This window comes from Pogona vitticeps, chromosome 2 (assembly GCF_051106095.1).
Source record: "Pogona vitticeps strain Pit_001003342236 chromosome 2, PviZW2.1, whole genome shotgun sequence".
NCBI classification, from domain to species: domain Eukaryota; kingdom Metazoa; phylum Chordata; class Lepidosauria; order Squamata; family Agamidae; genus Pogona; species Pogona vitticeps.
In genome coordinates, this window is record NC_135784.1 from 152,662,988 (window position 1) to 152,687,752 (window position 24,765).

General features: G+C 44.7%; 1 protein-coding gene across 1 annotated transcript in view; it reads left to right on the forward strand.

Moving 5' to 3' along the window:
* The first annotated feature begins 224 nt into the window (after positions 1-224).
* ASIC1 (acid sensing ion channel subunit 1) overlaps positions 225-24,765 on the forward strand; it is a 187,791-nt gene continuing 163,250 nt past the window's right edge. The window contains exons 1-3 of the mRNA XM_072990891.2: positions 225-540; positions 919-1,352; positions 8,502-8,697. Of these exons, the coding sequence (XP_072846992.1) occupies positions 988-1,352; positions 8,502-8,697 (561 nt within the window). The 5' untranslated portion in view covers positions 225-540; positions 919-987. The remainder of the gene's footprint in view (positions 541-918; positions 1,353-8,501; positions 8,698-24,765) is intronic.

The following is a 24,765-nucleotide window of genomic DNA, read 5'->3' on the forward strand; positions in this document are numbered from 1 at the left end:
CTCTCTGTGCAACCCCCCCCCGCCGCCGCCGCCTCCTCCTCTCCCACTCCCGCCCCCCCTCCCCGCAGCCCCAAGGAACAGCATCGCTCGCCACCAGGGGAGGAGATGCATGTGTTTGGCAGGGAGACAGACGCCGCCGCCGCCGCCGCTTGCTCGCCTAGTCGCGCCACCGCCGCCGCCGCCGCCTGCTTCGCGGCCACGGTCGCCTGGCTTTGATTCCTGGAAGCCGAGGCGCCGCTAACGGCAGCTGGAGGAGGAAGAGGAAGAGGAGGAGGAAGATCCCCCTTGCCGCCGCCGTTTACCCCCCCCCCCGTCGGCCCCCCAGTCCCCGGTTCCCCCGCAGGTGCCGCCTCGCCTCAGGCACCCATCGCGCTCCCGGCGTCTTCCCGCCCCCGCCGCTCCTCGGCCCCTTCTGCCCCTCCGAGCAGCTGAAGGGAGCCGCCGCCGCCGCCGCCGCCGCCGCCGCGGTCCTCCTCCTCCTCCGCCGCCTTCTCGGCTGAGCCCGAGCGCCCCGGCTGCCGACGCTGGCCCTGCCTGCAGGTTTGGAGGCTCAGCCGGGCACCGGCACGGGCGGAGGAGTGGGAGGGCAGGAGGAGAGGGACACGGAGGGGGGAGGAAGGAAGGAAGGAAGAAAGGAAGGAAATAGAGGAGGAGGAGGAGGAGGAGGGGGAGGGTCCCAGCAGCCCAGGGGTGGAAAGTGGAGCCGGGCCCCCGGGTGCCCTCGGTGGTGGGCGAGGGGGGAGCCCAGCAGAAGGGAGGGGAGGGGTCCCTGGGAGAGGGCCTCTTTTCTCTTGACAGGGAAGGGCGGGGGGAGGGGCTGAGGGGGTTCTTCAGGTGCTCCCAAACAGGTGTGTAAGGGGGATCCTAACCAGTCAGCCAGCACATAATCTCCAGGGCTCTTCTTCTTTCTCCTTCCAGCAGAGCGCTGCCACCACCTCCTCCTCCTCCTCTTCTTCCTCCTCTTCCTCTGCTCCAGCTGCCTTGACCATGATGGACCTGAAGGTAGACGAAGAGGAGGTGGAAAATGGCCAGCCGGTCAGCATCGAGGCGTTCGCCAGCAGCTCCACGCTCCACGGCCTGTCCCACATCTTCTCCTATGAGCGCCTCTCCATCAAGCGCATCTTCTGGACCCTTTGCTTCCTCGGCTCCCTGGCCCTGCTGGTCTTTGTCTGCAACGAGCGGATCCAGCTCTACTTCTGCTACCCACACGTCACCAAGCTGGATGAGGTGGCCACCACCCACATGACCTTCCCGGCTGTCACCTTCTGCAACCTCAATGAGTTCCGCTTCAGCCGAGTGACCAAGAATGACCTGTACCATGCTGGGGAGCTGCTGGCCTTGCTCAATAGCAGGTAGGAGGACCCGGCTTTGTGCTCTCTGGGTGTGTGCACGTGTGTGCATATAAATGGGGAGCAAAAACCTTCCTGTGCATGGAAGTACAGTAGTTAAGACTGCCGGGTATCTAAATGGATCACAGACTTTGGCATTCAACAGTTAGCGTACCTGTGCCCATTTCAGGATGTGTGCAAATGTGCTTTGGTGGGGGATGGAAGGAACAACCATGTGCCTGTGTAGGCAACATGCACAAGGTCCCAGGGTGATTCAATGCCCCCTGTTTCAGCAGACACACACAGTTTGTGTCTATAGGTTTGCCAGCTGGCATGCACGGCCTATGATAATCGCAAGCCTCATACCACGTGCACCAGGCTGGAGGGGGTGCCATTCTCTGAGGCAAGAAATGTGGCTCTCTGTGTATGGCTCTATGCAGATCTAGTGCATGTAGATACAAAGACTCCATGGCAGCCAGCCGTGTGACAATGTGTCCTGTTTGGCACCAGGCACCCTTCTCTGATGATCAAACGCCTCCGTCTTCTATTCATGTGCTTCTTTAAGACTGATGTGCTTCCCGTTCTGTAAACCTATTTGACACTCTGGCGTGAATTCTTTGTACCATATAGCTACTGATTCTTTACTACAATATTAGGGAAGGGGTGGCCCCATAAACCTACACCTCCAATCAGCCTTAGCCAGCATAGCTACAGAGGAGGGATGATGGAATTTCCCATCTAACTCTATCTGGGAGGCCCACCTCTTCCCTGGCACTTAACATGTATTATCTATGCAACATGTTGCCTTTCCTGATCTCATGGGCTGCATCTCCCACCATCTTCAGCTGCGCTACAAAGTGGTGTATTTGCAGTCAAACACATCCGGAAGGCATGTGGTTGATGAAGGCCACCTTGTGGGTATCAGGTAGGAGACAGGGAGTCTAAAGGAGGCCTGCCCCTGGCAAGCATTCCCAAAGAGTTCCATGTCCAATTCTATGCAGGCCGCTTCAGAGAGAAGGCCGTTGCAGCTCAGACATGTGCATTGTAATGAGCAGAGGATGAGCGGGCAAGGCAGGGTTTGGACTTTCTGGAAGGTTCGCCACATAAGCAAGAGCAATGTGATTTCTTTGCCGTGCTGGGAGCAAGCAAAACTCCTGGCAGTCAAGGCAGTTCTTGGCTTGTTCCATTGACTGCTCTTAAGCGTTCAGGAGCATGAACCCCAAGAAGCCCCCTGTGTATTTCACTGCACCTCTTCTAGTCATCTTACTGCCCTCTGCTGGAGGGAAGGGCAACTGCTCAGCAGTTCAGAATCCTGTGGCCCAAAAGCAGATGAAGAATCCACGTTTCTAGGGATTTTTTATTTTATTTTATTTACTTATTTAAAGTAATTTATCCTGCCTTTCACCTTGAGAGGACCCAAGGAACCCAAGAGATCCCAAAATAGAATAGCCAAGGCTTGTTCATACTATTGCTTTTAATACTTGACTTGTTTTGAATATTTGGCCATCTTTGAGATGGACCTAGGATATTGCATCTCCTTTTGTTGTAGCTCTTGTGGCCCAGCAAACTCTGTTTATACAAGGGTTCATGTTTCTGGAATTTCTTACCTAGCTCATCCCCACACCCACTACTGCCACTACAAACCAGGATCTTGGAAATAGTTGTACAGTACTGGTTTCTATCTATCTATCTATCTATCTATCTATCTATCTATCTATCTATCTATCTATCTATCTATCTATCTATCTATCTATCTATCTATCTATCTATCTGTCTGTCTGTCTGTCTGTCTGTCTGTCTGTCTGTCTATTTATTTATTTATTTATTTATTTATTTATTTATTTATTTATTTATTTATTTATTTATTTATTTACGTTTCTATCCCACCCAACTAGTAGCAGAGTCACTACTCTGGGTGGCTACTGGTATTAGAACATGTCCTTTTTCAAGACCCGTTTCCTTTCTTTTCAAGGGCTGTTCTTTCACTCCGCGTGCCATTGCTCCACCCAGTATAACAGGCCGCTGCTTGTTTCAGAGTGTAGGAGGCATAGAAAAGAGTCCAGCTGGATTGGACAAAAGGTCCTTGTAGCTCACAGCCCCGTTTGCGGCAGTGGCCAGCCAAATATTTGCGGGAAACTTGAGAGAGAGAGAGAAAGCACACTGTGAAGGGAACAAGCTTCTTGTTTGGTTTGTCCCCAGAGTCTGGTATTCACTGGTACACTGCAACTCTTCATGGAGGCTTTCTTTAGCAATCAAGTCAAACTGATAGAGGTGTCGCTTCCAGGCACTTGCCTGATTCTTTTTTATTTACAGCCAGCTAAGCTACTGGGAAACTGTTGCTTGTCCCTTTTAAGAGTTAAAATTTGGTCCTTGATTTGGAAAGAGCTTCTGCCCTGTTTCAGGCCAATGATTTGACTAAGCCATTAGGTCATAGACTAGTGGCCAAATCTGAAACTGATTACTAGTGCAGCACCAACCCAGGGATACTTGAAACCTTTCAATTCTGTTTCTCTGATCACTCAAAAGTCTTTCTGGATCTTAAAGGTCTTGGTAGGATAAGCAGGTCCAGAATGTTGACCACCTCGACACCCATAATTTGAGTGTGCTTTTCTTGGAACCACTGTCTGGCAAGCAGGTCTTTGGCAGGGGGATGTATGTGATACTCTGTGCGTGCATGTGCATGCACACATGTGCACCTGCCTGCCTGGGCATGTGTGCCCATGCATGCATGCACACCCACACCCACACACCCATACACAAGCATGTGTGTACCAGTCCAACCTCTTGCATTGGTCAAATATAGTTCTCCATGTGCATAATGTGCCATCTGGTGATGAATCTAGATTTCTGAGAATAATGGTAGATAATATTGTGTGCTTGTGTGTGTGTGTGTGTGAGAGAGAGAGAGAGAGAGAGAGGGAGGGAGGGAGGGAGGGCTGCAACTTCATGTCTCTGCCTTTTATGATTGTTATCATTCATTCAAAGCTGATGATGTGTAGTTCCTTGGTTCTTTATAATTGCTGTTGTTGCTTCCCCACTCCCAGGGGTTCCAGTTATATTTCATTACTGGACCAGTCCTAGTGCTGTGCTCCTCCACGCGCTGCACAGCTCCACACAAATCTCATTCAGCATCCGATTCAGAACATTGCACACAATTAATCACATCTATGCAAACTCAGTGGACATGTACGCATCTTGTTGAACTTTCTGCATGTATTCCAAGACTTCTTGACTACTAGTATGTATGTATGTATGTATGTATGTATGTATGTATGTATGTATGTATGTATGTATGTATGTATGTATGTATGTATGTATGTATGTATGTATGTATGTATGTATGTATGTATGTATGTATGTATGTATGCATTTGATTTGATTTGATTTGATTTGATTTGATTTGATTTGATTTGATTTGATTTGATTTGACTGACATGTAAGCAACTTTATGGACAGCCCTAGTTTGCTTGAAGATGGTAGGACAAAGTTATATTGCAGACTGCAAGTCTGGCCCAGATGATTTATACTGTTTTCTAACGGGGCACCTTCCAGTTGTATTGAGTACATAGGCCATTGCCCTAACAGATGTGGCTTCTGTTACCTAGTAATGATGGACATTGCAGTCCCAAAGATAAAAGGCACCACATGGGTGAAGGCTACCTTGTTCTATGGAGTGTTGAGTTGATTTTTAGAAGTTGCCAATGGCAGCTAGTTTGAGCCGGCTCTTGAGTTGAGGTGTCGGGCAATTCTAGCAACTTGTCAGAAGTTGCCAGTCCTATATTCTTACTCGCTATAAAGCTCCCAGACCTGTTCCTGAGGGAGGCCTCCAGGCTCACTTCCTCTGCCTGCCTGCTTGCCTGCAGGCCTCTCAGGCCTGGATACCTGACAATCTATTTATGACATCCATTGACTGCTTTTGCAAACAAACAAAGCAAAATACAACTGAAAGCAGTCTAAGGCGCTGTCACTCTGTTAGAGGGACAAGAGTTAGCCCATGAAAGTCTGCTGACTGAAGCTCAAAAAAAAAAATTTAATAGGCGCAGTCAGTCCTCTCCTCTCCCCCACGCCTGCACAGGACCTGCCCAGAAAGGTACTCAAACCTTGCTTTATCTCCACTTAGAATAGTGCCATGTCCCTTTGAGGCCCCTGTTGTGGGGCAGCAAGGCAGTTTAGGGGCCCCAGGAAAGTAGTGTGGCATAAAGAGCTCTGTCATCCTATGGAAGGGAAAAAGCCAGGGAGCCCAGGATGACTAGCTAGGGGGTTCCAGCTGCTGCCATTCCCAGTACTTACCATTTGAGGCAGTTGTCCCACTGGCCTAATGATAAGGCCAGCCTGTCAATGGCAAGACATGCCAGATGGCTGCGTGGCAACTTCTCAGAAGGCAGACTCACACAAACCCTGAGTTCCTGGATTAAGAAGCTCTTTACGGCTACACTCTGATAAGAAAGAAAGCTAGCTTGGGCATCCACGATGCCTAGACTCCTACAGCTAATTCCGATGTTACATTTGCAAATATATCGGTAGGGAGCCAGGCAGGGGAACGGCTGCAGTGGAGAAGCTTGACTGCTGTTAATGAAGCAGACACTGATTGTCTGTTGGTATCTAAATTTCCACAGGCTTTAAAGAATGTGTGCACGCAAGTGTGAGCACGGATACACTCTAGTGCTTTGACTGTCGCCTTCTGGACAATAAACTTATTGCATGCACACCCTCGGTCTTATTCACTCACTTGTGCATGACAGAAGTTGTCTTGATAAAATCAAGAGGAGCGAAGATTTCCTCTTATGAATTAATTAGTCAAACAAACAAGCTTTTAGCTCTCATGACTGATGATGGAGAATAATATTTGTATCATTAGTCCAAAATATATTGTACTTTTGGAAAAGGGAAAAAACTGTTTTGTTTGTTTGTTTGTTTACTCTCCCCACCCAGCCACTCCTCAAAATGCAACTGTGCAGTGTGAAAATGTATCTGATGAACTGGGCTGGAATCCATGCAAGCTTTGTGCCATAGAATGGGGGACCTCAAAGTCCACGTTGGGTCCTATTTGTTGCCTTTGAAACCACCTACCTGTGCAGCACAGTCCCCATAAGGGTCTCTGAAACTGAATTTGGCTTTTATTCTGAACAAGTTGTTCAATGTCCTACTATGCTGTTTAGGCTGTTAGGTTTTGCAAGGCTCCTTTGTTTTTTGAAATGCCTGGCTACTCTTGCAGGGAATGGAGGGCAGTTCACGTCATCCCAGAGGAGCCTCAGTATCGTGTTTTAATTATACCCCACTTTAATTGAACAATAAGATGCAGTTAAGATGTTCAAATTGTGCTTTGGAATGGGAATCTCCTGGCCAGTCGACTGTGTCAGTAGATTGCCTTCCACCAGCTTCTACTTGGAAGGCTCTAAGCCCAGGAATAGGAGAGCATATGTAGTGGATAGAGCATTGAATGAGAAGGACTCAGCAGAGTTCAGCCATGGAAACTCACTGGGGCAGAGGCAGTGGTGAAGCTCTCCTTGAACTTTTCACATGCTTTAAAAACCCTTCTGAGAGTCACCATAAATTGGAAGTTATTTGACAGCACATGATGACGAGAGCAACAACTCACAAAGATACCAGAGGGAGGAGAAGCTGAAGGCAAAAATTTATACAAAATTAATTTTCACCTTTTTCTTTTGAATATACAGTGGTGCCTTGCTTAACGATTGCCCCGCATTACAACGAATCTGCTTTACAACGATCTTTTTGCGATCGCAATTGTGATCACAAAACGATGGTCTAAATGGGGGAATTTCGCTTAGCGATGATCGGTTCCCTGCTTCGGGAACCGATTTTTCCTTTATGATGATCAAAAACAGCTGATCGCCGGATTTTCAAAATGGCCACCGGGTACTTAAAATGGCTCCCCGTTGTGCTTAGGGACGGATTCCTCGCTATACAGGCAGTGAAAATGGCCGCTGTATGGAGGATCTTCGCTGGACGGTGAGTTTTTACCCCATTGGAACGCATTGAACGGTTTTCACTGCGTTTCAATGGGGTTTTTAATTTCGGTTTATGATGTTTTCGCTTAACGGCGATTTTCCTGGAACAGATTATCGTTGTTAAGCGAGGCACCACTGTATTAAATGCTATATGCTGTTACTAATATATAAAGAGCCTGTATAAAAATCCATATAAAACATTCATGACATTCCTTTCTCAATAAGCACCTCAGACTACTTCTCACAGGTGACTTGGAAACATCATAAGGATATTTCCTCCTCTTTCCCCAGCTGGGGAGCCAAGGAGGCGCAAAGGGAAGAGGTAAGGAGAAATGTCCAAACGGACAGGAAGTTTAAGTTGTATTGGGCAACCTGACATTTCGTACATGAGAGATAACACTGGAATCTTAATTCTTTGTTCTAAAAATACTAACCAGCTTTACATTGTATCCATGAAAACATGTAACCTGCGCAATTATAATGTTTATAGGAAAATGTCAGTGCTCGTCAAAAGGCAGCCACTGGACTATCAAGGTTGCCCCTGAACAGTTTGTAACATGAACTGTTCAAGTAGCTGAGGCACTTGGTCTCATGATCTCATCTGTTGTGAAATTGGGCTTCTATAAAGGTGTGTTTATTCTTTTATCCCATTGAGACAAATTGATCCAGTCAGTGGCCCCATTTGTCTTCATCTGCAGAGCTCCTATCCTAGTTTAATAAACCAAACCCTGTATTTCAAAAGGCAATCTTGCGTGCTTGGTGAGATTCTCCCTAACAGGCGCCCAAAAGAGTTGGACCTGCCAGAGGAAGCAAACTAGAATACTTACTTCAAGAACAAAATGTGTGATGCAAATTAGGTGATGGTGCCCCCAGCCCATTCCCTCTGCAGACTTTGAGCAGTTTGGTAGTTCGATCTTATATCAGTATTGGGGTCTGGACAGAGAGTCCCCTCCACACCAAGGGCAGCAGGATAGTTTGAAGAGCAAAGGGCAAGTCACCTGACACATCCACCCACGTACATCCGTCCTCTTCCTTCCGCTCCCTGTCCGACAGCACCAAATGGGCATCTTATTGTGCCTCATGATAGGGCCGACCTTGGCTGGAGGCTGAAGTCCTCTCTCTGCAGACTGAGTCAGCTCAGCCACTAGAGGAACCCGTGGGCAGACTTCTCTCTGTGACTAAGCTGTGTGTTGCCCCTCAGATACGAGATCCCCGACACTCAAATGGCTGATGAGAAGCAGCTGGAGATTCTGCAGGAGAAGGCCAATTTCCGACACTTCAAGCCGAAGCCCTTCAACATGCGGGAGTTCTCAGATCGAGCTGGCCATGACATTCAGGAAATGCTCCTCTCTTGCTTCTTCCGCGGGGAGCCATGTGGACCCGACGACTTCAAAGTGGTGAGTTGCTACTTCTTGTATCTCAGGGACATGCGTATATGTGCATGCTTGTATGTATGTGATGGGCAATATGTGTTCTTAGCTGTTTTGGTAGCTGGACTGGGCAATGTTCCAGACCCAAAGAGAGGAGAACTGGTGTTGCACTCAGCGGTGGCATTGTTGTGAGGAAATATCATGGGTTGCAGGATGCTGGGCTGACAGATCTGATGTTGCAGACTGATGTGTAATCTCAGTGGAGTGAAAAAATTCCAACATATTTCGCCCACTCTGGCTGCATTGCATTGGCTGCCCATCAGGTTCCGCATCGACTTCAAAGTGTTAATACTTACGTATAAAGCCCTAAACGGTTTAGGGCCTCGATACCTGGCGGAACGCCTATTCCCACCAAGTTCTACCCGGATCACACGGGCGAGCCAGGAGGTGAGGCTGAGGAGCTTAACGCCGAGGGAGGCCCGGAAAGAGAAAACAAGAAATAGGGCCTTCTCGGCAGTGGCTCCTCGCTTGTGGAACAACTTACCTCCTGGTATTCGCGGAGCTCCCTCACTGGGCACCTTTAAGAATCTATTAAAAACCTGGATGTTTCGGCAGGCCTTCTCACCAGATTATTTTTGATTTTCTTTTCCCTTTTATTGTTTCTTTATTCTAATTCTTCTGTAATCTGTTGTTTTATTTTATTGTATTTTATATTTGTTGTTGGCCGCCTAGAGTAGTCCATTGGACTAGATAGGCGGGATATAAATTAAATAAATAAATAAATAAATAAATAAATTGGGAGGTTTGTCATGGGATGACAATGATGATGTCTTTGATGGATGTAGGGCAGCCTCTCTGACAGCTGATTTTCCTGCTTATTGTATGGAACCAGAGTTGGACAAATTTAGACAAGGTTTGAGAGCCTGTCTGTTCAACTTGGAGCCATAGGTGGTGGGTGTAAAGAGAGGTTAGTAGCCATTGTGTTTTATTAGAACTTTTAAACTGGCTTGTTAGCAGCTGGTTAGTTTTTTTAAATTATTGCTTATTTTGAGGAGTTTTATGTTGACATACAGGTTCACACACAATATTAAGGTTGAGGTTAAATGTGGTGCGTGTTTGCACATTATTGATATTATTGGGAATCACTCTGCTGTAGAGTATAATATAAATAAATGTCACTATCATTATATTATCCTAACTTTGAACTACAATTTCTTGAACACAGAAAATATTTTGACAGTTGTTATGGACGTGTCTTGCTGACATATTTTTAATGCACTTGTGAGGAGATGTTTCTGTGATTCTATAAAGTGGGAAGGATTTGGAATCAATTTGTATTGAAAATTATTGATTAAGACATCATGTAAATGGTGGGACAGGCTGTAGACCTCCAGATGTTTTGGGGATCCAGTCCCTGACAGCTAGCCTGACCAGTGGAGGACGATAAGGATAATAGGTTGTCAACATCTGGAGGACCACAGACATCCCATCTCTAATACAAACTTGGCTATTATACTGCCATTCAGGGCTGTAAACAGAAAGACAGTGGTCTGTGAGTGACTGGAGTCAGACTACAAATGCCTATATTATCCTGAACAGCTTGGGCCAAGATACCTGATTGCTTCCTCCCCTGTGAATCTGCCAGGATTGAGATGTTTAACAAGAAGCTTTCCCTACAGTAGCAGCATCTCAGTATTGGAATCCCTTCCCATGACAAGTCAGGATGCCTCCATCCTTACCGAGGTTCCCACAGATGGTCAAAACTGTATTACTTTGCCAGAACTTTGTCTTTCATTGTGGTTTTTAGCCTGGATTTGTTGGTTGGTTGTTGTTGTTTTTTTCTGAAGAACGTGTCTTTTTTTTCCTCCTCTCTCATTTGTCCTTATATTGTGATTTTCTTGTACATTGTTTGGGAGGCCAGGGAAACAAATAATGAATATTTAAGTGAATCCATAAATACAGCCTTCCTTATCTTTGTATGCCGAGATAAGAAACTGTTTGAATATTGAGTCGCTTACATAAGTCCCTGAAGGCAACCATTTCTATGGTAACTGTATGGACATAGTGAGGCCTTGCTGCCTGGTGGGTCATGGTTATGACTTCTGAAGGGTGCTGCCTTGGGGATTTCTCTGTCCTTTGTGGGTATACGAGAAGATGTCGAGAGGATTTGACACCCAAGGGGATCTAGGAGGGAAAAATGAACATTGCCAACTGTCTTCCACCAGCTGTCAGGGACATTGGAAGGTCTTAAGGAGGAAACTGGATGTAGCTGGCTCTCGTTGCTGGAACAATGCTTACAAAAGTTGCTTTTTTTTTTTTTTTTTTTTTGGACCATGACTCTCCACATCCCCCAGCAAACATGGTCAATTGGCCATGTTGTCCTGGGGGAATTTTGTGTACTGAAGGCCAAAAAAAGAGGCAACTTCTCCAGTTGGCTGTGGTGCAGGATGTGAACTCTGGCTCTCTGTTGATCATGTGAGTCCTCTTGGTTCCTGCTACAACTTGAACCTAGCGGGGTAAGATTGCTAGCAATCACGTCATCAGGATGCTCCTACTGCATGCCGCATGAGTAGAGATGTCAAAGCATTTTGTTCAATTTGACAGTTTGGAGAAACATAGCATTCTCATATGTCCTGACTCCTGACACTCAGAAATGCATCGTGGCCCAAGGATTCCCAAATTTGTGGGGTTTATGAGATATTTTCGGTGAAATACAGTTTGTTTATTTACAATATTTTACCCCACCTTTTGCCTTAAAAGGATCCAAGGCAGCTATAAATGTATACATAAACAATGCACACATTCTGAAATGCAAACAGCTGAAATGCATATATTTGGTGGGGGGTGCAAAATGTGTAAAAATTGTAAAACACACAGGAGAGGGTATGGAAAACAGTGGTCGAAATGTCAGTGTGGAAATTAAAATAAATAAATTAGCACAATCCAGCAGAAAAGAAGGATGAGAGGAGAACATTGGAGTTTTTGCAACCTCTCATGCTGCCTTTGGTAGGTGTGGCTGGGAAGGACCTTTCTGGGCTGAGGTGACTGAGATCAGCCTCTTCAGTGCTAAGCAATTGTTCCTTTCCTGCCTCAGAATTCAAAGAGAGCCTTACCTCTCTGTTCTGCACTTTCCCTCTTCTGGGTCTATTGAAAGTACAGTGGTGCCTCGCATTACGACGTTAATTCGTTCCAGCGAAATCGCTGTAGAACGAAAACGTCATAATGCGAAAAGAAAAAACCCATTGAGACGCATTAAAACCCATTTTATGCATTCCAAAGGGCTTGAAACTCACCGTCCAGCGAAGATCCTCCATAGGGCGGCCATTTTCGGTGCCTGTAATGCGAGGAATCTGTCCCAGAAAACAGCGGGGGGGCATTTTGTTTACCCGGTGGCCATTTTGAAACCGCCGGTCAGCTGTTGGAAAATCATCGTTTTGTGAAGAATCGGTTCCTGAAGCAGGGAACCAATCATCACAAAGCAAAATTCCCCCATAGGAAACATTGTTTTGCAATCGCAAAAGCGATCGCAAAAACTTCGTCATAATGCGATTTCGTCGTTAAACGGGGCAATCATAAAGCAAGGCACCACTGTAGTTAGTCTGTTGAGGCCTGTTGCTGAAAGAAAGTCATATTTTAGCTTGCTGTTATCTGTTCACTGTGAGTAAATGAAACCTTTCAACTCTTTGTCCTATTAATGTCCCAGAGTGAGTTATCAAAACTATAAGTACTGATTAATGAGAAGAAAAAGGAGAGGGCTAATCAGGGAACCTTAAAAGCTATTCTGTTGTGTATATTCCAACACTTCTGCTGTGCAGCTAGAAGAATTTAATCCAAATTCAAAATTGTGCAAAGAAAATGCAACTAGAATCCAGAGAAACACAATGACTGAAATCCTGTTTCATAGCTCTGCGTGTACAGTGATGCTGAGGTCATCATCATCAGCAAACCGATACTGGTTGTAGAAGTTCTCTGTCAAATTTGGACATTAGAATTGTATATGAATCATGTGCATCCTGAAATCATCTGTAATGAATGGCAGTGTGCTGACTTCATCCCTCTTGGGCACATGGAACTGCACAACAGGATTTGGGTCACTAAAATCAAGAGTGGATGATTTCTCACAACCTCTTAAGAGCGGTCACAGATATCACAAAGAAAGGACAGCTGGACCAATAGGAGGTGGCTTCTTCCTCTTGCATTGGGCTGACCTTTCTTTGTTTCATCCAGAGGAAGGCTGGGCAAACTGTATGTTAAGACTTTGAGGGTGGTTTGGGGTCAATGGCTGTAGCCACGCAGTGACATCAAAGCTGTTTAAGGCTCCTTTGTTCAACTGCTACCCTGTGCTCCTGTTGAATAAAGACAAAATCAAGACGAACAGCTTCGATTTAAGTTCCTTGGCCATGGAGCGGGAGGAGCTGAAAGAAAATAAGGGTTGGCAAGGGAAGCAGCAGGACTCTGTGTTGTTATCAGGGATTTCCATCCAAAGTGACAGAAAAAGTACAGAGAAGAATGGGGAAAAGAGAAGAGAATAATAGGGTAAAAAAGAAGATCAGTCTGCAGGGGAAGGAGTTGGTCTAGTCTAGAGAATCCATACATGGGCACCAGGGCAGGACGAAGGGTAGCCTCTAGGTGTTGTTGGACTGCAGCTCCCAACAGCTTGAGCCAATGGTGAGGAATGATGGGAGTTGCGGTCCATCCGCCTCTTTGAGGACTCCTTTATGCCTTTTCCACTAGACACAGAGTTTAGAGGAAGGCTCCTTAGGCCACAGTTTTGAAATTACAAGCCAATTAGTTAAATGTAATAAGTTACTTGGGTCTTTGTAGGGTGGCAATTGGGACATAATGAAGATATGTTAGCAAAGTAATGCCGTGAATACAAGCAGCAGACCATTTTTGGCAAAGCAAGTACATTTTAAATGTAATTTTTAAGGGCATTTTAGGGACATTTTCAGTGGAAGTTTTCTAGTTTATGCGACTGTTTTACCAGTCACACACACACACACACACACACACACACACACACACACACACACACACACACACACACACACACACAACAACAACAACAACAACAACAACAACAACAACAACAACAACAACAATGTAATGTAACAAGTTACTTTGTCCAACACTGTAAGCAGTAAAAACAATGGAATTTATGAGCAAGGGGAAATACTTTTAGAAATTGGCTCAGAATTTCGAAGCTTTTGTTATGTCATGACCCTCAGCTAATGTATTGTAATCAAGAATATAATCAATTAAGCTGTCCATTTAATAACACAATTGCACAATTTAGTTATTGTTCAACTAAAATTTCCATTAAGATATGAGTTAGTAATATATAGGAGAGTACGAGGGGGGGGGAAGCTGTTGCTGGGTGACAGGATCATCAAGGTATTATATAATAAATATATAACATATAATAAAAACCTTATTTCTCCTTGCACTGCCCAGCCTGATAAAGAGTCTTAAAAGAAGCTGAAGAACAAATATGAGTAAGGAGGCAAGATTTCAAGGGAGGAAGATGGGGAAAGCAAAAGAAGCAGTTTTGGGTGGATGGGTAAAGAAAATTCTTGCAGGTATTTCAACTTCCCCAAGGCTAAAAACAGAGGCAAAGGGGAAGGAAGGAACAAAACTGTGGATGTGAATTCTCACCTTCATTCAGGCAAGTTTTTTTGTGTAGTAATGTAATATAATTTTAAACATCAAGTTAAACACCATAAATGCAATTTTATTAGGTTTTTTTTTTTACCTGATTAACAATGTGTGAGGATTTTGCATTTCCAGTCCAATCTCCCCATGGTATTCCAGGAGAAGGGCAGCAAAGAGGAATAGGAAAACCATTGCTGAGGCACAAGAGATCCTTGACCAGCTGAGCATGGCAGGGGATGGAGGCAGGGATACAAAGAGACACGAGAAGCCAAAGATAGGCTGAGGTGAGTCTGTGGAGAGAGCTAAAAATCAGGACAACGGGGGTGCACAGGAATGGCAAGTCAGGAAGGGCTCTGAAGTAACTTTCCCCAGTGTGGCATCTTGTGTGTGTGTGTGTGTGTGTGTCAGACTACAGTGCTAAAAGCTAAAGCAATTTGTTTTGAACGTATAGGCTGTTATCATCTGGGTGCTGAGTCCTGTGCCCAGTACTGCTTTTTTCACCAGTGTGATGCTACCAGAAGACCACTTCCTCCTGTAGAAATTTATCATGGTTATCAAAGGGCCTGTTTGGTGTCCCTTTCCTACTAGGATTGAGTGCCAAAATGGACAATACAGAAAACACCTCATTAGAATCAGGAGTCCCTTAAGAGGAAAAGATACGGTGCCTTAGTCTACATTTGGCTAATTAAGCTTGGCCTTTGTTTTTTAATCGGTCTTTGGAAGATAAGCACAGCTTTATTTTATTTTATTTTATTTTATTTTATTTTATTTATTTTATTTATTTATTTATTTATTTATTTATTTATTTATTTATTTATTTATTTATTTATTTATTTATTTATTTATTTATTTATATCCCGCCCATCTGGTATATTCTACCACTCTGGGCGGCTTTGATTTCATGTGTGGTTTTACCAGTTATGTAGTTCTCCAAGGTTTGTGTGTCTGGAAGAATAATTTAGGGACTTCCCATATATTCTGTATACATATATCTACAGAACTGAGGAAGGTGATATTGGCTCCTTTGTTGGTGTGTTTTTTAGATGAGCTCTTCAGACTGTTCTGTTCCATCAGGCTGTTTAATGTTGTGCAAACGTTGTTTTATGTCACTCTCCCATTTTGATTGTAATGCCGATCCCAGACTTGATGGTATGCTGTGGTTTGGTTTGTGTTCCGGCGTTTCTTGTTTTTGTGAGAGCTTTTGATCTTACGTTGCCCCAGGCGCCTAGCAGGCAGATGGTGCCATTTATACATTTTAATGAATAAATAAAACTGTCCAGAGGTGGATGCACACAGCCATGTTCTCTGCCGCTGCTTGCAGCTGTTTTCCTTGAATATTGGATTTACTGTAGAGGGAATGCCTTGAAGGTACAGGATTCCATTCACGGAGATAGTCCTTCCACCAATCCAAGTCACATATATTTCATACCATCATAGCTACTTTGGCCAGTGCATCACGAGTTGTGTGGCCAGCCTTTTGGCAATGAGCCTCTCTGTTTTGTTTTGTTTCATTTTGTTCTGTTTCGTTTTTACCTAGACTGGTCTTTGGACAACAGGCAGAGAGTCACCAGAGTTTCCGCTGTAGAGGCAAAGCATTTAAGAGTCCAGGGTCATCCCTGTATCACCAAAAAAAACAAAAACAAAAAAAAACTGGTAGAGTAGGATTTAGTTGGAAATGGAGAAAATAATCTAAAGGAAATAAAGATTTTCTGTGCCAGAGAGGTGGTCCCATTGCAGAATGGCACACCAGTTGCAGGGGCATCCAGGATCTGAGTGGAGAAGACTGATGGGTCATCCCACGCTTCCAGGATCCTGGGTGATTACAAGATTCTTGCTATATTGCTGTTAACACCTCATCTTCCTGTGCTGCTGTATTATTCACATTGAGTTATGCCATTGTCAGTCCTCAACAGGAGAAGGGAACATGTAGCCCTACTGGTGTTATCAGACGGCAGTGCCCATCGTTGCACCAGCCTCTTGACCCTACTGATTCAGCTTAAAGAAGTTGGATTCCAACAGTACGTGAAGGGCTGGAAGGATCTCCCAGCCCCAACATGCACCAGGTGTTGCCACAGTAAGCCTTGCCATTCAGCCACTGAAGCACTCTCAAGCGTTAATCCAGAGCAGTGGTTCCCAGCCTTGGGTCTCCAGATGTTCTTGATCTAAAACTCCCAGAAGTCTTTGCTAGTAGTTTTGCTGGCCAGGATTTCTAGTGGTTGTAGTCCAAGAACATCTGGGGACCCAAGGTTGGGAACCACTGCTCTGGAACCACAAACTATCTCAGCTGGAAGGGAAAGCATGTGTATGAAATTACATGGAACCAGGATAATTCGGGAACTGTCACCTCCTGGTCAAACCTGACTCTCTCCTGCATTCAGGACCAGAAAGTCTGCTATGTGTCTGGCCCCATTTGTGCACACTATTGTTTGGGGTGAAAGAAAAGTTTTTAAAAAAAAACAAATCCCAGTCCTTGCCCCCAGTTTGTGGAACTCTCTCACAAAAGTGACTCAGTTATAAGCTCTAAATGAGCTGTGAAAGATTTAAAAAATATATTCTTGAGCAAGGTTTTGATGTTCATTCAATTTGTAATCTCCGCCGTCAATTATACTTTCTGTTTTATTCTACTCCTACTTTTATCATGTTTCATCTCACTTTATACCCTTTTTAATTGTTTCATTGTGAATTGATTTGTGTGTCCTTTTCAAGGCCTTTAAATGATGTCAAAGTATTTTGATAACCTAGATAAATAGGAGAAGGATGGGGGCCCAGCCTTTGTTGTAAGGAAGAAGGATGGGAGAAGCCATTGGTAGTTATGGAATGGATGGATTGAATGCCTAAGGGATCGCTCACAATGCCTTCCCCTAAACGTGAGCTGAAAGTTTGGGGAGAGAGGAGAGAACAGCTTGTCTTGTCATTTAATTCTCTCTGACTCAGAGCTTTAGTTCCTCAAAGAAGAAGAAGAATGAAAACTTCCACAATCCTCCTGACAGCTTGATAACTTCGGGAATTGTCTATTCCAAAAGAAAGAGGAACATGCTTAAGCTTGGTTCCCTCTAACAGTTAGTCTAACCATTTCTCAGCAGGGACAGGTGCACTGTGTGCAGTCTCGAAATTCTGGCCCTTTTTCAAATTAAGCCATTCAAACCTTTACTTATCAGTTATATATACATGCTTAAGGAAGGTTAACACGCACCCACTATGGCAGCCATTGCTCCAGTTGAACCATTGCACCTGTGAGGTCCTCCTAGAAAAGTACTCTATTCCTGTGAATCAACTTGTTTGTGGCAACGGAACCAATCCCACCCTGTGGTCCTCTTCCCAACGAGCTAAGGGGTACAGCCACATCTTTCCAAGGAGGGGTCCATTACTGATAGAAGTGAAAGGGGAACAGAGGAGAGGGGCTTTTTCCATGCACCAGCAGCACCAGCACAGTCATCTGCCAAAGCAGTCAGGTCACTGAGATACCCTACTTACTCAGAGCAATGAATTAGGTAAGAAGGAAGCTTTCAATGTTTTTTTAATTTCTTCCCAAAAACATATTGTTTATAACCGATTAGCATACAGTCAGTCACAGAATGAGGGAGATGGTCAAACAGAGGATGCAGGACTGGACATTTTGTTACCTAAAGCAGAGCAGCAAAGGGCACTCGCAATGCATGTGAAGTCGAGGTAGATGGTACACATTATTCTGATCCATGAAGCAAAATATCCCACCAGTGCCCTTCCCTTGGCAATAAAAGTACAGTCATAAAATTCCAAATCACTATTTATTCCCCTTGTAGTACAGTGGCTAAACTGCAGTGCTGCAGTCAAGACTCTGCTCATAACCTGTGTTCAATCCCGACACGTTCAGGTAGCCAGCTCGAGGTTGGCTCAGCCTTCCATCCTTCCGAGGACAGTATATTAAGTATCCAGCTTGCTGGAGCCGGAGCAATGTACAGCCCACATAATTAAATTATAAACTACCCAGAGTGCTTTAAGCAATATGGGGCAGTATATACACAGCAGCACACTTTGCTTTCATGGCAATCTAAATCTTCTGCCTGCGGCAGTCACCTCACTCTACCAAATGGTTGTGCCAGCCGTTAGAGGCTTGGTACTTCCTTCCTTTTCCTTCCCTCTGATTGGCTACACAAAACACTACCAGCTTAAATGATGACACTGGTTTTGAAGACTATGTGCTAAAGGTCTTGACCCAAATCTCATTTGTTCTTATTATGCACACAGGGGTGCATTGCCTTTGTGATTTCTCCCCTGCCTCCATCTCCCACTAGCGTTCTGTCATTTTCCCTAGGGCTAGGCAATGCATAATCCTGGCATTTTTACATTTACAGAAGGCCTCTTCTTGCACCCCTCCAAGCTACTCCAGGGTAGTCTGGAACTTATTTTTGCAATATGGCTCTGGCATTTGCTGCCTCCCACCTCTTGCTGTTTGCTTCCATGGGCTGGTGGCTCAACCATTGCCCTCTGATGACTTTTACCTGTTACAAGAAGGAAGCCACTTTGCCTCCCAAGTATCCACTTCATTTGCCAACCTATTGAGAAAATAGGTTTCACTTTCACTTCTTCCTTTAGCAAGCAGAAACCTAGCCTTTTGCTTTCTGATCTACAGGAGTAAAAGTGTCCCTGAATATTAGGAATTATTATTATTATACATATTCGGAACGATCAAATTTTTGGAACCATCCGAATACGGCATAGTTTGGTGAATTCCGAATATTTTCAAATTTGAATGCACATCCCTAGATTGTAGTCCTGCCCCATTGACTTAATTGAGAATCTTTGTTAATGGTTTGTTTGTCTGTTGGAACATCTAGCTTCCAGGTAGAATGCTCACGCCATAGAAATAATACACAATCAGATAGCTAGCTGTCAGGCTATGTTGAGGGCGTGTCTGTGCTTTCTCTTTAGGACATGGTTATGGCTGCTGTTATGATGAATTCCTGCATTTAAAATTTGATCATGATATCACAAAGATTCACACAGATAATCATTGCAAGTAGATCGTGGAGGGGGAAAAAGCACTTGATATGTACAGTATGTTTACTTATATAGTCACTTGATGTGCAGCTTGAGAGATGAGCAATGAGTGACTGTATATGCATGGCCCTCCTAAGCTGGTCTAGTACTCTTAGTCACCTGTAAAGGAAGCCTTATTTTTATTATATATGTGTGTTGTTATATATATCTGCACACACATATATTGTTATTATATATTTGTGCGCATATATACCGGTACATTCCAGATCTGGTGACCGTGGGATAGGCCCCAAATTTCTTCAGAGCCTGAACGGACCTCAGTTCTTTCTCCAAGCCCACCTCAGTCCACTGAGGTAGAGAGATGGCAGAGCAGCAAACGCTCCTATCCTGTTTCCCCGAAAATAAGACCTAACCTGGAAATGAGCCCTAGTATGATTTTTCAGGATGCTTGTAATACAAGCCCTACCCCAAAAATAAACCCCGTCCTCTGCCATTGTGCAGCAACCAGAAGAAGATGACGTGACTGTATTTGAATAAATGTAGATAGTTGTACATTAAAAAAATAAAACATCTTCTGAAAATAAGCTAAGCCCTAATGCATTTTTTGGAGCAAAAATTAATATAAGACCCTGTCTTATTTTTGGGGAAACACAGTAATTTGTCCTGCCCATACAACACAGAAATGCAAAAGTCCAGTGCTCAGCTGGACAGAAAACCTACAGAGACCATTCCTAGGGGATCACGGCAATTCCCCAATCCTGACCCTCAAGCCTCCTCGGATGTTTGGCTCTCCAGTGGGCGCAGCTGGGAGAGGTTCCCTCTGTTTTCAGTTCAGCCACCTGTGTCTCATGCTGGGTTGGCATCCACGTCTGTGATCTATTAACGAATGAGGAGAACCTTTTTAGACACTGGCATGATTTTGACAACAGCACCCACGGACCCAAAGTCTGACTACTGCTGGACAACAAACATAACCCTGATTAGAGATGGGTCTGCATATAACATAGCCAAAAGATGTCTGTTGTTTATTACTATCTGCTACATTTGTTCCTCACCTTTCCATGAAAAGATAGGGCTCAAGGTGGCTTACACAACTTTTGGAAAGAATGAAAACAAATAAAACCATATTTAGGTTTTAAACCCTTATAAAAGCATGACATTTATTCCATACGTTCCTGATCTGTGCCACCCTTTTATGGCTGCTGTGTATCCTGTGTATCCTCACAACCAAAACAGGTGTCCACTTGCTTTCTCTGTTCTGGGTTCCTTCCTCCAGGAATATGACAGGTTCCCTCCCCCCCCCCCCACCTGTGCAAATGAAACCATCCCCAAACCCCAGCCTGAGTTTTCTTCAGCCCCTGCCCCCCTGCACAGCCCCTTCTCCCCTCGGACCTCCCCAGACATGAGGAGATGCTCAGATTATCACTTAAGCCAAAGCAGTCTCTCACTCTTAACTGGTGTTGTCCTTGGTCCAGGTAGCACCTGGAGAAAACAAGAGAGGCAGAGCCAGGGCCAAGATGCTAAGAAAGGGCTCTGGAGGTTCACAGCATGACCTCACATGTTGGCAACTATTGCCGTTTCTCTGTGGAAGAAGGGGGATTTGACAACAGGATCTCTTCATTTTTCTCCATTTGCCAGGCTGGCTGAGACTGTTAGGAAATAGTGTTCAACAACATCTGGAGGGCCACAGGTTCCCTCTTCCTACCCCGTCCGCAGAAGATACATTAATCAGGAACCTAGATAACAAATGTCAGTATTGTCTGTCCTTAATAGGACCTGAACATCGACAAGAAATATCTGACTCTACCCAGATACAGCTGTGCCCACCGTGGACTTAGTGTTCCTACAGTACCTCAGAGCAACATGGCACGGAGTGTTTCAAGACATTATAGGAACTCTTTAGTGGTAGTGAAAAGAAAAGAAAAAGGTAAGTCTCTTAGGTGGCTGGATATCTCAGCAAGTTAGTTATCTGGTTGGGAGTTCGATTCCCCACTGTGTGTCCTGTGAGAAGGGCCATCCTGTGTAGCCTTAGGCAAGTTGCACAGGTCCAGGCTGCCCCTGGAAGAAAGAAAGGGTGAACCACTTCTGAGTACTCTGAGTAAACGTTCCCCTTGACATTTTTAGTCCAGTCGTGTCCGACTCTAGGGGGCGGTGCTCATCCCGTTTTCAAGCTGTAGAGCCAGCGCTTGTCCGAAGACAGTTTCCGTTGCCACGTGGCCAGCATGACTAGGGAACGCCGTTTTACCTTCCCACCGAGGTGGTCCCTATTTATCTACTCTCATTTGCATGCTTTCGAACTGCTAGGTTGGCGAGGAGCTGGGACAAAGCAACGGGAGCTCACTCTGTCGTGTGGATTCGATCTTACGGCTGCTGGTCTTCTGACCTTGCAACACACAAAGGCTTCTGCAGTTTAGCCCACAGCACCACCACGTCTCTAGACTCTTTACATAGAAAATCCTGAAAAGGCTTGCCATAACTCAGAATTGACCTGATGGAACAAGATCATTATTGTTGCTAGTGGTAGTGCTTTCCTGGTCACTCTGGTTTTGCCATTAGCTCAGCCCATTTCGAAGAGTCAGGGGCATTCATATAGGAAGAGGACTACTTGCCATTACAGTGGTGCCTCACATAACGATTTTAATTGGTTCAAAAAAAAAAAACGTTCTGTGAAACATCGTTATGCGAAACACCATTTTCCATAGGAATGCATTGGAAACCGGTTAATCCGTTAATTGCCGTCCTTAAGCGAAAAAACCCATAGGAAACATCGTTAAACGATACAATGTTTCCTCCATTGGAATGTATTGAAGCTGACTCAATACATTTCAATGGCTTTGCGAAGTCAATTTTTGCAAATTTAAGTGTGTCATAAAAGGGTCAAAAATGGTTTTAAATGCTTGGATTAGCTTCTGCACCCTCTAAAACGGATGCAAAAGTTAATTTGGCTTTGATCTGACTTTTCGTTAATTAATGGTGAATTTTTTCCCCCCAACTTTTGACAGCTGTCAAAATCTGACAGCTCCATTATTTCCTATGGGGGAAGAAAAAATTCACAAAAAATTAATGAAGACTCAGCAACTGTTCTAAATGCTTGGATTCGTTAGAGGACCCCCTAAGTCGTGTGCAAACCTGATTTGGCTTTGATCTGAACTTTCGTTAATTTATGGTTAATTGTTTTCTCCCCCATAGGAAAGCATGGAGCTTTCAGATTTTGACAGGTCCATTGGTTTCTATGGGCCGGAAAAAAAAATTAACCATAAATTAACGAAAAGTCAGATCAAAGCCAAATCAGGTTTGCGCATGACTTAGGGGGTCCTGTAACGAATCCAAGCATTTAGAACCGTTTTTGACCCTTCTAAGACACTTTTTTAATTGAAAAAAGAAACATCGTTAAGTGAAGCAGGGGACCTAAAATCGCATTCGTTATGCGAAGCATGGTCCCAAACTTCGCTAAGCGAAAATCGCCCATAGGAAACATCGTTATACGGTGCATATTATTTTCTAAAAAAACACATTGTTATGCGAATTCATCGCTAAACAAGGCAATCGTTAAGCGAGGCACCACTGTATTTTGCTCCATCCTGGAGTCTCCATGGCTGCTGTCCAATATTTTGATACTTCCTGAGTTAACCAAGGTGCTTGGTAGCTGGTGATGTGGAGTCAGGATCATCATTTTACAGCGAAGCATAACACAAACATTTCAAGGCAGCCTGAAAAAGCTTTATCTCCAGTTGCAGAGGCCAAGCTCTGAGGCCTCTCTGTTGCTTGGCCGCTTCCGGCAAGGAGAGGAGAAAACACACTGCCAGATTCCGGTTCTTCCTTGTGTCTAATCTTTTTCCATCTCTGCAAGTCTTTCTCTCTACCTACCTTATATGGCACTCCACTTCCAAGGTGCCCAGTCTCTCTCTCTCTCTCCACAACTCACTGTCCTGAACCTCTAGCCACCCCCTTGTCTGTTTGTGTCCAGCATCTCCCCCCTGTTCTGTGATGCTGCAAAGGGTCTCCAGAGATGTGCTTTGTTGATAGGCAGGGCTCCTTTCAACAGGCACGCATGGTGGTGATGGGGAGAGACAGGGCTTGGAGGATGCCCCCTCCTCCTGCCTCTTTCTCCCAAAGCTGAGCTGTAACGCAACATCAGGCACAGACGATCCAGCCGGAGTGACTGAGACAAATGACAAAATGGAGAAACATAAATAGACATTGGGATGCTCCGTGTATCCATGGAATATGATTTCTAGTCACTCGCTGGAGCTCTGTCATCTTTTCTTCACACACACACCCCACTGCTTATACCGTGCAGTGTTTATTTCATGCCACGCTAACATGCAAGATCCTGCACACAATAGAGTTCGTGTCAGTCCATTTCTCACTAAGTTCTGCTAGAAATTACATGATAATAGTGCTGCTTCTCTGGAAAGTTGGCTGAGAAATTCCACAGGGGGAGGTAGTGTTGCTATGGCTCCTCTTTTGAGGCAGGCCACACACCTTCTTCTGCTCTTCACTTGGTCTCTTTGTTGGCAGTGGAGGGGTATTTCCCACCACAACCATACACAGATACCCCTTCCCCACAAACTACCAGCCAGCCACTAACCTATAATTTGTCCTCAGTTTGAAAAATCAGGGAGAGGAAAGACAACCTAGAACAATCCACAAGCTATATGTGAGACTCAGAACTTATGGATCAAAGAGCTTTCCTTCACCTGACTTTAGGCATTTCATCTTGGACCATGTATACAGTAGTTCAGGGTCACTCCCAAGCCAACTACACCCGAGCACAGGTTGCTGCCAGGGCACGGTGGGTGAATCTCTACACTTGTGCATGTCACGGAGAACTACCGGTGGAACCAGACAAAATTCACAGCAGAGCCATTCCATCTTTTTCTCTTTGATGACAGATTCTTCTTGACCAAAGACAAAAGTAGAGAAATGCACAGGACAGGAGAACAACACAGAAGGTGTATAAGTGGAAGAGGGCATCACTGGGAGTGAAACTCCTTATAAAATTCCACCAATGAGGGACAGTAATGGTACAATAAAAGCTCGTCTGAAATCAGCCTCACTCCCAACTCGGTGTGCTACGCTCTGTACATTTCCATAGCATAAAAAGCAATACTTTGGGCTGGCGGGGCGAGGGTGGGAGGCTTGCTTTTTCTAGATGGTGCACACCTGTATTGCAAGCATCAGTATTGTAGATGAGACCCACCTCTCCTTCCCTTCCTAATACAGAATCAAGGGACCTTCTGTTTCTATGTTTGAAAAAAGTCCCTTATTCAAAATCAATCTTTAAAAATTAAATCTTCTGCCCAGATAATCAGAGAGAACTTCTTTGTCTATCAAACTGTTTGGGCAATTGATGGATTTCATCACTTAATCAATTGAAGCCTGCACTCTTGCTCCTTCTGTTTTATTAATATTCTGCTTTGCTAAACTGACAGTAGCAGAGCTTGGGAAAGTTACTTTTTT